The 14,882-nt window shown below is 39.2% G+C and overlaps 1 protein-coding gene across 3 annotated transcripts in view; it reads left to right on the top strand.

The window, feature by feature from the left end:
* The window catches only part of RCAN1 (regulator of calcineurin 1), a 77,017-nt gene extending 63,718 nt beyond the window's left edge, over positions 1-13,299 (top strand). For all 3 annotated transcript variants that reach the window (XM_054048707.1, XM_054048717.1, XM_054048726.1), the window contains one exon: positions 1,367-13,299. In XM_054048707.1, the coding sequence (XP_053904682.1) occupies positions 1,367-1,539 (173 nt within the window). In that variant the 3' untranslated portion in view covers positions 1,540-13,299. The remainder of the gene's footprint in view (positions 1-1,366) is intronic.
* The last annotated feature ends 1,583 nt before the right edge of the window (positions 13,300-14,882 follow it).

The raw sequence follows: 14,882 nt of genomic DNA, 5'->3' as shown, positions 1-14,882 counted from the left end.
GCAATTTTGGGTTGCAATAACAGAGGCGTAGCATGCAAGTTGCAGGAGGTGATAGTACCACTCTACTTGGTGCTGGTTAGTCTTCACCTGGAGCTGTATGTCCAGTTTTGGTCACTGCTGTATAGAAAGGATATAGAGAAACTGGAAAGGATCCAGAGGCAAGCGACAAAGATAATCAAAGGGCTGGAATGCAAGCCATATGAGCAAGGGCTGAAGGAACTGGGTATGTTTAGTTTGGAAAAGTGTAGATGATGTGAGAACATGACTGCAGTCTTCAAATACTTGAAAGGCTGCCATAAAAAAGAAGGAGAAAAGATGTCTCTTTTGCCACAGAGGGTAGGACAAGAGGCAATGGGTTCAAACTGCAGCATAGAAGATTTTTATTAAACCTCAGGAAGTACTTCCTGACTGTAAGAACAGTAGGACAGTGGAACAAACTTCTTAATGAAAATTCCTTCACTGGAGGTTTTCTAAAGGAGGCTGGATAGCCATCTGTCTTGGATAGTTTAGACACAACAAATCCTGCATATTGGCAGGGGGTTAGAGGTAGATGACCCTTGTAGTCCCTTCTAAACCTCTGGTTCTGATTAGATGATACACTAAAAAAGGCTTGCTTATCAAAGATGAGTGTATAAAATTTGCATGCTGAGAAACCACAACTGCATGCGCAAATGGATATCATTTATGCACACAAGTAGCTAGCTACGACACATGACTGACTGTGAATACCCATACATTCATACTGGCCTGGCTCTAACTTTTTTGCCGCCCCAGGCAAAAAAGAAGAGCGCCGCCCCGCTGTACACACACACACACACACACACACACACACACACACACACACACACCCCCCTCCCGGCCACGAGCACCGCCAAAATCCCAGCACCACGCAACCCGAAGCCCCCGCCCCTCCAAGCGCCGCACAATGCCAGCCCCTGCCCTTCCGAGCACCGCACCGCCTGAAGCCCCTGCCCCCGCCTCCGAGCGCCGCCGAATCCAAATAAATAAATCGAGCGCCGCCCTGCCCCAAGGTGCCGCCCCTAGCACGTGCTTGGTCGGCTGGTGCCTGGAGCCGGCCCTGCATTCATATGAACACATGTAGTCATATGTGCAGTTGTATGTGCAAAGTAGCTGAGCATCAGTCTTTGAAAATGGAGACTAAAACGTTTGGTGTTGGTTTTGCTACAATCTGTGAAAGTGTTGCTGCCAAAGTTGACCTGCTGGACTTTAGCTTCAGACTGCCTTGTCAGTAGTATACTATTTGCAAGCTCTTATTTGTTTTTCTTTAAGCACAGAACATATAGTCTAAAATTACTGTGTAGAATGGAGCCTTTTTGACCAGTTTTGCTAATGTTCTAACTTTCAGGGGAAAAATATGAACTCCATGCTGCAACTGACACTACTCCCAGTGTTGTTGTCCACGTATGTGAGAGTGACCAGGAAAATGAAGTGGAGGAGGAAGAGGAAGGCACGAAGAAACCCAAACCAAAAATTATTCAGACAAGAAGGCCGGAGTATACTCCTACTCATTTAAGTTGAAGTAATTCTAACTTTCAAGGGTTTCAAGTAGACGTATACAAGAAAAATGCTTACTATGAAAGTGTCAGGTCACAATTTTGGTGGCAGTGGCTGCAGCAGTAGTAGGAGAAATTCCAATGTAATGTTACTCAGAAAAACACCGGAAGTTTCCTCATTGTTTTTAATGCTGCACATTGGTTAATATGTATGGAACCTAAAATCAACTTCCAGATCAGAGTTAGGGTGATCAGAAAAAGGCATTTTGAGAAAGAATTGATATGCTGAAGATACCTTTTTAAGGAATCCTAGGCTGTTCCATTATAAAACAGATGGGGAAAGCTTTCTTTGTTCTATCTCACATGATATGCCTCTAATTCATAGGCTAAACATATGTGAAGTACATGTGATACTGAGAGGGTTTAAAGATATGGGAATTGTAAACATTTTTCTTATGTTAGGTTGTTTTGTGCATGTGTATTACTGATGTTCAAAAATAACTTTGCATTGTTTTCTATATAGTTTCTCACTTCACGCTTTTTGAAATCTGGGAAGTTGTCTTCAATGCTTATCTCTCAGCATCCTGGGTCTCTTACTGTATGTATGTTTTATTGGTACTCAGTTTCCAGTGGACATACAATTTATGTAGCACCTTATTTTGGTGCAATATAATTTGTGCTTTTAAAATTTTAATCTGTTATTAAATGCTTATGTGGGGTTTTGTCTAGCAAAGTTATGGAAAAAATTGTGCAATAGGAAAATTGTTCAAGTGGATTTTAAATTATTTAAACTTTTAAGTTATATGTTTTTAAGTAATACTGGTTCAATTATTTTGATTTTCTCCTTTTGAAAAACAAAATTCTTAAACATAAATAAAGCTAGTACTGTATCTTCACAGCAGTGTACAGTTTTCAGTGAGAAGTATGGCAATGGAAGATAACCTGAGCTGTATTACTCTTTACATTAACTTGTACATTTTAGCTGGTGCAGTTACACATTTTAACAGTGATTCAACACACATGATGTGAAATAGATGACAGATGTGTGGTATATTTGAGAGGGATGGAGTGCCTTTTCCCCATTAATTTGTGATGGGATTGTTATACTAGCTGAACACTTGTATTTTTTTCTAATAGCTGTGTCTGTCCAATAAGTATGTATTCTCTTTTGGCTTTGTTTCCAAAACAAGCTGGCATTTAAAAATGCTTAGTACCAAGTAATAATGCATGCTTTACCAGTTCAGGTGATGGCTTGCTGTGGGAACAGACAAGCTTTCATTGTGTTTGGTTTGGGTACTGTTTTAAGGACAGTGGTGAATGATGTACAAGCTTTCTGTCATGTTTACATAACAAACAAATACATGCTATACCAGTTCAAGTGTTTCCAAGAATCTGCTTTTAAAATGGAGATTCTAACTTTGGAAAATTTTAATACTTTTTAAAAATACACTAATATATTGACAAAAATATACTGTTGGGGGAGGACATGTTTCTCTTTTAGAAGGAGAGTTATTTTGGGGGTTCAGTCATGTCTTTATTTCTAAAAACCTTGATCCTCTTTTTGAAGTCAGTGAGAACTTTGCCATTAGCTTCATTAGTAGTAGGACTAGGCTCGGGGTGAGCATTGTAGCTGTTGTTTCATTAAAATGATATGCATTATTATGTGCCATTTGTAGTTAATGTTGGCTTGGAGGCCCAACATAATACACTTTGGAGTAGAAATAGAACAAATATTATAAAGAATACAATACTGTATGTACTGCTGAATTTGTACAATCATTCCAACTGATGATACAGTATAGACTCCACACTACTAAAAGCCTACCATTGTGCTGACCAAGACACACAATGTTACTGTGACCAAAGAGAACAGAAACCTGTTAAACCTCAGTAATAGTCTGAAGTTGTAGGGCCTTATTCTCATGGATTAGACTTACAGTACATATGCATGCACACAGACTGATGCTGACTTTTGGTTCCTATCTGTGACAGAGAGAGAGAGATACGCTCTCCCCGTGTATGTTATGCTATTTGACACAAAGTTTGCAGGTGTAGAATGTCACCCAGCATAGCTTTAGGTCAGGCTCTGTTTTACTGCTGATTTCATATAGTGTATAAATACAGGGGCACACGAGCTACTTTTGTGTTACTGAAGTGTAAACATCAGACTGCAATGCATGACATTCTTTGTTCTTTTTATATTTTAAGTGCAATGACCAAACTAGAGAAACATCGAAGTACACAAATGTCTCTAGTATAGCTTTCTAAGGCTTCTCATGTAGCCCAAGACACTGCTGCTAGATTTGATGCAGATGTTTTATATTTGCCCTTCATTCAGCACAAAATCTTTGGCCTAATTTCTGTAGCATTCTCCTCCACCTCCTCTTCTGCTACCAGCATAGACCCTGGACACTAGGTGCTGTTACTGTTGCCTCTATGGGACTGCCAAGATGCATCACTTATCTTCAATAGAAAAGAGAATGTAAAACAAACAGTGACATGATTTTGAATATTGGTACACATTGATCCATTCTGCATGATGGAGGTTGAAGGTAGTCATTCAGAATCAGAACTATGAATTATTTGGGCTGGCTGCAGTGTCTGCTACTCCCAACTGTATTTGTGAACACAGATTGCTGGACGGTAACTGCCCATCTTGCTGTCTGGCCCCAGGTTGTGTATCCTGGCCAATGTCTGTTCTCTTAGCACCAATGTGGTGTATGGGTCACTCTGTTTCTGTATGAAAATAACAGCTGTTATGTTAAGACAAACTGGTATTTTATAAGATTGTATAGTATGGGACATTTAAATTAAAATATTTGGATTGTCTACTTATAAATGTCATGGTGTTGTTTATGCATGAAGCAATAATTAAAGATTTTGGTGTAAAAATGCTTAAACTTCAAGCATCCAAAAATATACTTATGTCAGGATAAGGACTTTGTCCCAGCTTACTTGGTACGCTCACATCCTTGCCAGCCAAATTTAATTTTATTAATTACCGGGGAGGAAGGGGGGAGAATCCAGTTTGATAGTCTTTTACAACATTGTTTAATCTCTTTAAAAACTCTGATTTTATTACATTTTTCATAGTGTCAACATTTGAATAGTTTCATGTACTTAGCCAGCAAGCCTAGTCGTTACAAAACGTTACGAGGCATGCAAAATGCATTAAAGGGCCACCTCTTAACCCAGGGCAAGAATTCTTTTATTGTAAAATAAAGATGTGGAGAAAGAAGTTGTTGATGTCCGTGTTAGTCAGTCTTTTACATTGCCTTCTGCATAGAAACTCTGTGATGTATCAGTATCTTACAATTGGCATTATTTATATTTATTGTGTGTAGCAATGTTCTGCCTCTAATACAGACAAGCATCTCTAGTTAGATTCAATGGAAGCCACTTATACACATCTGAGGAAATAATTTGGCTCTTGATCAGAAAGTACAACTCAAACTACAGAATTAATTGGACCAGTCTGCTTTAACTCGCATACCTCCTTAAGCCGGTTCACTTTTTAGAAAAAAAAAATACATGGAAGCTGCTGTGTTTGGCTAATTCCACTCTGTTTTGCTTATTGTCTGTTTTATAAGAGTCCCGCCCACTGTTATGAAACTCCAGAAAAATGAAAATGATACTCTGCCATTCAAGAAATCACATGCATATAAGAATGGTTACCAATGTGTGTTCATTCTAATGAAATTGGTACAGATGGGCTGTGTGCGGTGCCTTAAGTGTTAACAGAATACGGCCCTTACTCATAGTCAAGATGAGTCCAAAAATGCATAGGGCAAAAATTATTTTTAAGCCTAACCACCAATGAATTTCTCATGTCCTTTAAAAATCCCAGCTACAGTACTTGCCTGCATAGATAAACTATATTCTGCATTGTGCTAGAAGCAATGTCTTAGCAAAGCAAGTTCTGTTAAAGTTGAAGCTCTCTATCTATAATTTGTTTGTATTCCAGTTGCACCTAGGAGTCCCAAAATAATCAGAATAATAAAGTAATGGGTAGAATGCTACTTTATCCATGCAGAACTGAATTTCAAAATACTAGGTTTTTGGGGCTTATGTTTCATCTTCCATTTTTATTACAATCTTGGATTAGCTCCAGTGCTCCAAAATTGTTGATAATCATTTTAAAATTATCACATAAATTATATTTAGTATAATTCATGTATTGTTTGTAAAAATGCAAGTCACTGACCCATATTAACACTGAAAATAAATTACAGAATGTTGTATATCATGCTAGTGGGTAGCGGAGCCAGAAAGAGGTTTCACATCATCCAGTCTAATCCCCTGTATATTGCAGGATGTTTTACTTAAAAATAGAGTCCTGCAATCTCTGTACTTACAGAACTCCCATTGCTTGAACAATGGCTACAGCATTGGGGCCTACTTCATTAACTTGTCCCCTCTAATCGGTATCTAAGTATCTAAAATAATGGAGCCCTACCACCTCTGTCGGTCTAACTGCCTGGCTGTTATGGTCCCCAGTGCTCATCTCCACTGGTTGGGAGAGAAGCAAAGCAATGAAAGGGGCATCAAGTGCCATGAATGGGCAGGAAGGGTGTGGAGCTGAAGCAGCACACCCTCGCTTGTCACAAAGCAGTGGACACTTTGCCCACCTACTCTTTCAGCCTCAGCAGGCTCTTGGAGTGGGGGGGATCCAGGAAGCAGCTATTCTCCATAGAATGCTTTCCCTACAGCTCTTTGGACTTCCAGCAGATTGAGGCTCCATGAAGCTTAGGGGAGACTCCCCTAGTCACTTTTTAAGGCCTGAAGCTCCTCTCTTTTCCCACAAAAGACATGGCTTCGAAACCATGATATTTTGATGTCCTAGCACTTCCTTTTTGGAGTTTGTATATAGACAGGGTAGCATGGAGGAGCAGTAGAACATTTTTATATCTAGTCAAAACTCTTCGGTCCTTGTCTTCATCCCATTGCTTTTTTGTGCTAGCAAATTCTGACCCCGTGAATAATTATATTCTTTAACTTCAAAGTAACAGGAAAAGTTATTTATCGCTTGCCCTTCTGTTGACCTTCGGTCTACTTTTGTAACCTATAAAAACATAGCTCCCTAATTTGTTCCTTATGTTTTATCCTTCAGTCTTTCTGCCATATAGTTGGCTGTTCCTTGTATTTTCTTTTTCTCCCAAAATGGTAGCACCCTCTTCATGCAGTCTACTAGGTCTGGTTGCAACAGGGCTATTATTACTTTTGGTATTACATTGAATTCTCCCTGCAAACACACACAAATGCCGCCTTCTTTTTTTCATTTTGCACCAGCAATGCACGATCTGTCCATTTGCAACCTATCTCCTACCGATTTCTGTCAAACAGGTGACTTTTCCAGATGTACAGCCTTTTGATTCTTTTGATCATTTTCTTCTCACTAGCTACATAACTTTACACTTGTTAGTAATAAACGTGATCTTGTTGAAGACAATCCACACTCTTCTTGTTTACTATCCCTTGAATTTTGGACAGTCTACAACTTCGGAACTTGAGAATCATACACCTTCCTATACCATATATTAACACATTAAATGGTATGGGTCACACCTGGAGGTTTAACTGTCAATGAGCACTCTTTATAACGGCTAATTTTCAGACATGTGCTATATTTGTAATCTGATATAGTGGTATCAAACTTATTCAGTGGTTCTATACTGGATGTCTTGTTGAAAATTTAACATGATCCATCCAGACTTCCCTTTAACTTTATTTTTTAGATGGAAGGATGGTTCAGAGGTTAGGGCACTAGCACTGGACTTCATATCTGAGTTCAATTTCCTACTCTGCCAGACACTTTTGCATGATCTTGGTCAAGTCATAGACTCTTGATGGTAGTTCCTTGCCTCCATAGGGGTATTTTGAGGATAAATACATGAAAGAATGAGGCACTCAGCTACAATGGAAATGGGGAAACATATGTACCTTACAAATTAGCAGTCAGGTTGTAGAAGGCCACTAGATTTTTTCACATGCTCTTTCTAATAAACCTCTTTTTTTATATATATATATAGTCTTAAACATCTCTTCCAGTTCCCCCCCCTGTAATAATACACATGAATATTCTGCTTGGAACAGATGTTATGTTCATTGGCAGAATTTCCTGTCAAAGTCTCCCTAAGTCTGAGCTGCTCTAACTTCTCATGTAACTTGGGTAGATCAAACATTTTCAATCCTGCCCTTCTCAGGAGGAGTCTGTCCTACTCTACCCAATTGGTTTTCTACCTTTGTCCATTTTGGACTTACAAGTAGGTCTGCTGCTTTCAAAACTTGGTGGTTGTGAAATAGAGGCTGTGTTCAACCTGCATGGCTGGGATGTTTCCCATGGTGACAGGGCTCACTTACCCTTTCTGCCACCAAGGCAGTTGCTTTTCACCTCTCTGCAAGCAGGGGCTGGCGACAGCAGGTATGTTGGTTAATATGGGCCACATAGCTGCAGCAGAAGCTATCATTCCAATTTTATCCCAGTCCATGTGCAGTTCCTCAGTTGGGTCTTTAAAGGTCAACTTGGGGAGTAAACCCATAATATCTTACCCATCCTAGTGCTTCCTCTCATGTTTGCCTCATTCACCTGTTCAGCAGCAGGTATCCTAAGTTGTGCAACCTGAGCTCTTCCCTCTTATTGAATCCCTGCTACTAGGAAGAAGAGAGAAGCTGCTGCAGCACGTGAGGGAGGGCTGTGAGTTACCATAGCACTTGGTCTACAGTTACTGGGTGATGTACCATGGGCTTTCTTCCTGAGACAGGGCTCTCCCTTTCCCTGCTATCTCCCATTGTTCCATTCCCCTCTCCCTTTTCCTTCTTTAGGCCTTCTGGCTCCCAAGAGCTCCCAAAGATGCTAAATAGTTTGGGAAAACCAGGACATCTTCCTAGTTGCTGATTTTTATTTATTTTTGGTCCTGTGATACATCCCTGGACACGTTCACCCTGTCATTCCTGCTTCCCATCAGACAATTGACAACAAGACATTTCCTTTAGACTACAGGCCTAGAAGCTGAACTTTCAGCCCAAGAAAAAGCCTTTCTTAAGGTAAATGAATGTACAGGGAGCCCAAAGCACAGGCGTTAATTTTATTTGTAATTCCTTGGTAGTCCCCTACTCTGTTCCCTTTTCATTTTTAAGTTTGAGTTCTTGGAAATACCACAGTAGGCAGGGAATCTCTAAATAGGAGTGCTTTAGACGAGGCATCCTGGTTGTGGTATTCAGCACCCCTCCACTGGTAATTAAAGCTCTATTCAGACTCTTCATTATTTCCAGGTCTCCTATTGTGGGGCTCTGTTTAATAGCATTAGACAAGCTTCAGTTTAAGGTGCAGTCAGTGAATGATGTTCACTGAAACATTGTGGAACTTCTGAATATATATTCTGGAACATTTTCCAGTCTAAGTATAGATCTGTCTCACCATAGTATCTGAGATGCCTTCTTTCACTTCTCTCTGACCAATGGAAATCAAACTTCCACCCTTTTAGCCAAGTGCCTGGAGTTTTTTCCATTCTTGGTTCAAGATCTTGACAATGCTGCGAAGGAAGGACCTCTACTCTAGGAGTGATTCAGGGAGAGCCCAAGGAGTACCTGGTTTGGAGTCACTCAATTTAATGTTGTTTTTTTTTATTATTGGCTGTAGAAAATATAGCTACTACACTCAGGTATATACCTGTGCTAGAACCTCCGTTTAGTTCTATGTATGCTATGTACTCTGCACTTTTGAACCTCTTCACTCTGTGCCCTTGTTTTGATGGACAAATAGTTGCCTTTTAATGGCCATCACTAAAGCTTGGGGGGCGGAGGGGGGTTTCCCATCATCATCATCAAATCACCTCTTCTGACTCTAGTGATATTTTTCTTAAAATTATTTTGAGAAGTTCCAAGATTTCCTCTGCTAGTTCTCTTAAAACTCTTGGGTTCATCTTTCAAGCCCTGACTGAAGTTGAAAACTATCAGGCAAAAATTAAAATCTATTTAACTATCCGTCTGTTGCATTTAATCGTTTTCCTCACAAGACTCTCAGATCTCCTTAATGTTGTTGATTTTTAATTAAAAAAACCCGAGCAGAATAGCTATTTTTGGAGATCTTGCCTTTCCAGTTTTTTCTGGTGGTTGTGACCTCTTCATTCACAAGAAGAGCCAGATGAAACCTTGAGCTTTCACTGAATTAAGATTTGGTGTTGGAGAATCTAATGAAAATCAGGGATCCAGCTTGATAGAAATTCTCACCATTTCTAGATGTCTTTTTATCCATGCTTTTTGATTAGGGTGACCAGATGTCCCAATTTTATAGGGACAGTCCTGATTTTTGGGACTTTTTCTTATAAAGGTTCCTATTACCCTCCACCCCTGCTCCCGATTTTTCACATTTGCTGTCTGGTCACCCTATTTTTGATTGAAAAAGATTTTTTTAAAAAAACAACTGTTCCCATGAAAATAAGTATAGCTTGGGCTTTTTATGCTCTGTTTTGTGCAGTAGTGTATAAACTGCAATTTACAGAATTATTTCAGATTTTCATTTCCTATCAGGTTAGATTTTTGAATTGTCCAAATCTTTGAAAAGTTAGAGGTATCCAAACTTGGAACATAGATTTCAAGCCAACTTTTCTGTAAAAAAGATAGATACCATCACTGTAATAATCTAGTTCATGTGGGCCAAAATAAAATGAGGAAAAACTAGAGGTTTTACAAACAGTTCTTACTGGCTGTCCAGCTCAAGCTCTCTCTCTGATATGTCAAACAAAAGCTCCCAACCCATTGTTGAAAGCAAAATTTAAATGGTTCTGCAACCAACCCAAAGCAATCTAAAGACACACTGAAAATATTTTCTTTATGCTTCATTTTAAGGATCTACAAAATCTAATGGCTTTTATTATTGAATGCTTTCTAACTTTTTCCTAGTTCATTTACAATGAAAACAGTCTCAAAACATGCTTTTGGGGCCAAAAATGTTTTTAAAGTACACCCTGATTTTGCATGTTGCTCTGATCAGACCTCTACATCTGCCTGTGTAGAAAACTTGCAGGATCAGGTCTTAAATATAAATAAAATAGTTTAGTCCCATTGCCTATAGTTAGAAAGTAATATTATATGTAGGTGCCCAGTAGGTGGAGCTAAATATCCAGCAATATCAAACTGCTTACCAGTTAGCCAAAATAAAGGCCCAGTCCTGCAAGCTGCTGATCACCTTTCAACTCACAATAGCAAGACCACTGTAGAAGAGAGAGATGTGGCCATCACAGATCCTCTGTCCCTTTTGAATATGGCTGATTAAAATATAAACTGTTTAATGGGATTTTTAGTGACCACTGTGTAATGATGTTCTCTTTTTAGCGATGAAAATTCTAAACTTATAATGTAGAAATTGTAATTGCCATCTTAGGCCCCAACCCTGGGAGCTCTGTGACTTCACATGTGAATAGGGTGACCAGATGTCCCGATTTTATAGGGACAGTCCCGATTTTTGGGTCTTTTTCTTATATAGGCTCCTATTACCCCCCACCCCCGTCCCGATTTTTCACATTTGCCGTCTGGTCACACTATACATGTGAAACCATTCTCCCCTGAGTAGTCCCATTGAACAGGATGAGAGCCTAAAGTAATGGACTTCCACTCATAAGTAGAACCAAGGTGCAGGAAACTCAGTGGGAGTTAGGTCAGGGAACAGAATTCACATCTTCAATCTGTGGATGAGCCAGAGGGCTGCAACATAGTTCCTTGGCTACATCCACTCATAGACTAGGGTTTTTGCACAACTGTGCTATTTCTGCAGAGTCTCTTGCATACGGCGCTCAAGTGGTGCAGGACAGAACATCTTGTGTAGGTCCTCAACACTTGGGTGAAATTCATCTGTAGTGTGAGGTTCTTCTTATGGGGGTTAGTGGGTACATGAAGGTTACATGGTACATGTGAAAAGAAAGGTATACAAAGATTTGCATGCATTATATGCTGATATATAGTAGTAACTAATGCTTCTACTTTTAAAAAAGTCTTTGTATTGCAAAATTTCAGACTACTGTTATTCTAAACCCCAGATTTGAAGACTATTTCAGAGCACATATAACCCAAAAACTAAGCTACATATTAAAAAAAGGGGAAATTATATGTTAAAAGAGAAAAACTTAAAGCTAGTTTTATGTTGTTTGTGGTGCAGTAATGTCAGCAATCTAGCCCTGAGCATGAACTTCAGTATGGTTTCTAATAGTTATGTTGCCTCTGACACATTGTATTGTGCATATATACTGTATATACAAAAGTCATGAAAATCTATATGCCACATAGAGACTTTTTATGCAAAAATATTATAGGTTAGATATTCCAATTCTGGAATTATCACAACTGTTTACAAAAACATGAGTCTGGATGTTGGATTTTTAATCTGCCTTTTAGAACATTTCAGCTGTCTAAAATGATCTTTCTAGCATGGTTAATTCACTTGTAAATGAATGTATAGAAAATTGATCATGAGGAAAAAATACACTTATTTTGCAAATTAAGATATCCTAACCTACATGAACAATTTTTAGATTATTAGAAATGTCTGATATTAATTCATGCCTTTTTAAATAATGACTTAAATGTTGCAAGATTAGAAGCGATATGGAATGTAAATATATTAAAAAGTTAGGCTCTGGTTCAGCCAAAAGCATTTCATAACGGGAGTGAACAATGGAAGCAACTTCAAAAAAATGCAGCATTTAATCTCTAGATACCATTGTGAATTTTGCATCAGTATCCAACGTTGAAGTCAATGGAAGTTTTTCAGTTGGTGTTGGCTTGGGCCTGTGATATGGTATTTAAGCAATTTATTTATTTTATTTAAGGTATTGACACCAATGGGGCTATTCACAGAGAAAAGTACTACTCAGCATGAGTAAAAGTGCAGCAATCTAGCCCTGAGACTGAACTTTTTCTCGATTTGTTAGGCACATTTGATGAAACAGCTTATGTTATTCTTATGTAGGGCTTGATCCCGCAGGGTGCGAAGCACTTTGGCCTGATCCAGCAAAGCACTTGCTTAACTTTAATATTTCCCCACTGACTTCAATGTGTTTGTGTTTAGCTGTACAGGCCAGAGTGTTCAATACCGTGTAGGATTGAGCCCATACTAAGCTATGATGTCATAATATTCCTGAAAAACAAAATGAATAAATTGTATCAGGAATTATTTGGCAGTTAGGTGACAAATAGTGTATAACAAGTCCATTATGGACAATGGCTTTGTGTGCCTATCTATTTATGTGGTCTAAGATTTTACATATCCTTCAAGGTATTAGATCTTCTCCATTATGTACATGTAATTTATTTCTCATGCAAGGATGCATTTGAAAAAAGTTGTTCCTAATCCCTGTATGATATTGCAAAAATGAACAGCCAGTGAATGACTGCCTTTAAACTAAATGCTTTATGAAAATATTCTTCAGCCAAGTACCTTTTATAAAAAAAAAAAAAAAAAAACACTGAGAACCCAAGTCAATTTGCACCTACTGTATGTATAGTTTCAGGACAAGACCTGAAAAGGAATAAAAGGAATAAAATGTTTTGTTGCGAAATGGAATTGTAATATTGAATTGTCATTTTGATATTGAGAAGGTGAGGGCTATTTTAAAAATGTTACAATGTAAAATATTCTGGTTGAAAGAATATAGGCTATTTTGTGCTGAAGAATGATTGGGGGGGGGGAAACTATTTTTGTAAGTAGAAATTCTGCTGTGGGAAAACTGGTGCCTCTCTTGCCTGTAATTGTTTTATCCATTCAGCATAAAGTGGCTGGTTTTGAAACATGGTGATTGCCCTGGTTATTTTAACGTCCAGTTCTCAAGCAGTTATGTTGTTTTCAGATACATTACAGAAAGAAGAATTGTTTGAAACGTACTTTGCTTCCTTTGCCATTCATGGCACTTTATTGAGCCACAGGCAAGTTTATACAAACTGATCAGCATCACTGTGTACAATACTTCTCTTAAAATTACCAAACCAATTTTGAGTTTTTGAAGAGGGTGCAGGCAGAACATGGGGAGCAGTAGGCAGACTGAGCAAAGTATGCCAGGAGTGTGTGGTGTGGCAGAAAGACACTCTGCTAGATAAGAGACAAGGGAAATAGGGAGGCAAGGGTTGGGCAGGAGGCAAAGGAATTGAGGTGACAAATGGGAAACAGGAGACTGGGGAAGTGTGGAGGGAGATGTTGAGTGTATAGCAGCCATCGTTGTTCCCAGCAAGAAACCAGCAAGAGGTACCAAAGTTGGTACAGGGTCTGGGTGGGCCAGGCTAGATCTAGGCCACAGCAAGGACGTCCAAACCTGCAGCAGAGCAGCTAGTTGGAGGAGTGGGGAGTAGAATGGAGGAGAGGAGCCACCACTGTACTAATTAATTTAGTTACAAGGAATATACGCAATTAAGACTGATCTAAACATACAGACACGTTCTATATTCCAGTGATTAACTATCCAAAAGACACAATCAAATTGAACAAAGACAGAACCTCAAAGATATGACTGGAAGATGAAATGCATATTTAAGTGCAACACATTTACTATATAACAAGTCAGCTGTCTTGCCCCTCTATAATTACCTTCTCCTGTGGCATATATTCTTCAAGTGATTGCACATGTCCATTCCACGGTAGGTGAGTGCGCACCTAATCCACAGTTTGAGATTTTTTTCCCTTCAGCGATACCTGTCGGGGTGGCTTGAGAGCGCTCTGCTGCCACGTGCCACTTTGTTTACATCTAAAATGTGGAGCCAACCATGACCCCCACACAATTCCTTCTTACCATCAGTGACCGTTGGAGTTGGAGTGATTTCAGTCTTACTACTGCAAGTTCTTCCCTCATATCTTTGTAAAGAGCCTGTTTTTCTTAGATTTAGTAGTTGGTTAGCTAGTTATACTATAGACAGTTAACGATACGTTTCAGTTTAAATTATGTCCTTATTCTCACTGAATTTGAATTTCAGTACTAGGACCAGTAGCAAAGCTCACTCTCCAGGGTTTAAGACCTGTTGGTCATGTAGTAGACCAATGCTGGTAAGCAGCTCACACCACACCTGCTTGAAATTCTTGGGGAAAATCCCATGTAAGTGACAAGTGTCACATTTGCAATGGGTTTAAACTCACTCCAAGAAGGACAGAGCAGCCAGACTTAAATATCTTCTGATAGAGATGGCCATATTCGGAGCTGGCTCCAGGTACCATGGCTTCTGGCCAGAGTGCACTGCCTGAGTTGGCAGCATGTTCCCTGTCATCAGTGCCAAAAAGGCGGCACAGAGCTTTAAAAGACTCAGTGTCCTGCTCAGCAAGTTAATCGGTACCAAAGTCACCTAGAGGCAAATATTCTGGATGGGGGTCTGTGAGGAGGCATAGGCTCCCTG

Source organism: Malaclemys terrapin, chromosome 1, assembly GCF_027887155.1.
Source record: "Malaclemys terrapin pileata isolate rMalTer1 chromosome 1, rMalTer1.hap1, whole genome shotgun sequence".
NCBI lineage: Eukaryota > Metazoa > Chordata > Testudines > Emydidae > Malaclemys > Malaclemys terrapin.
Note: the sequence above shows the minus strand (reverse complement) of the source record. Positions and strands in the feature narration are given on the sequence as shown.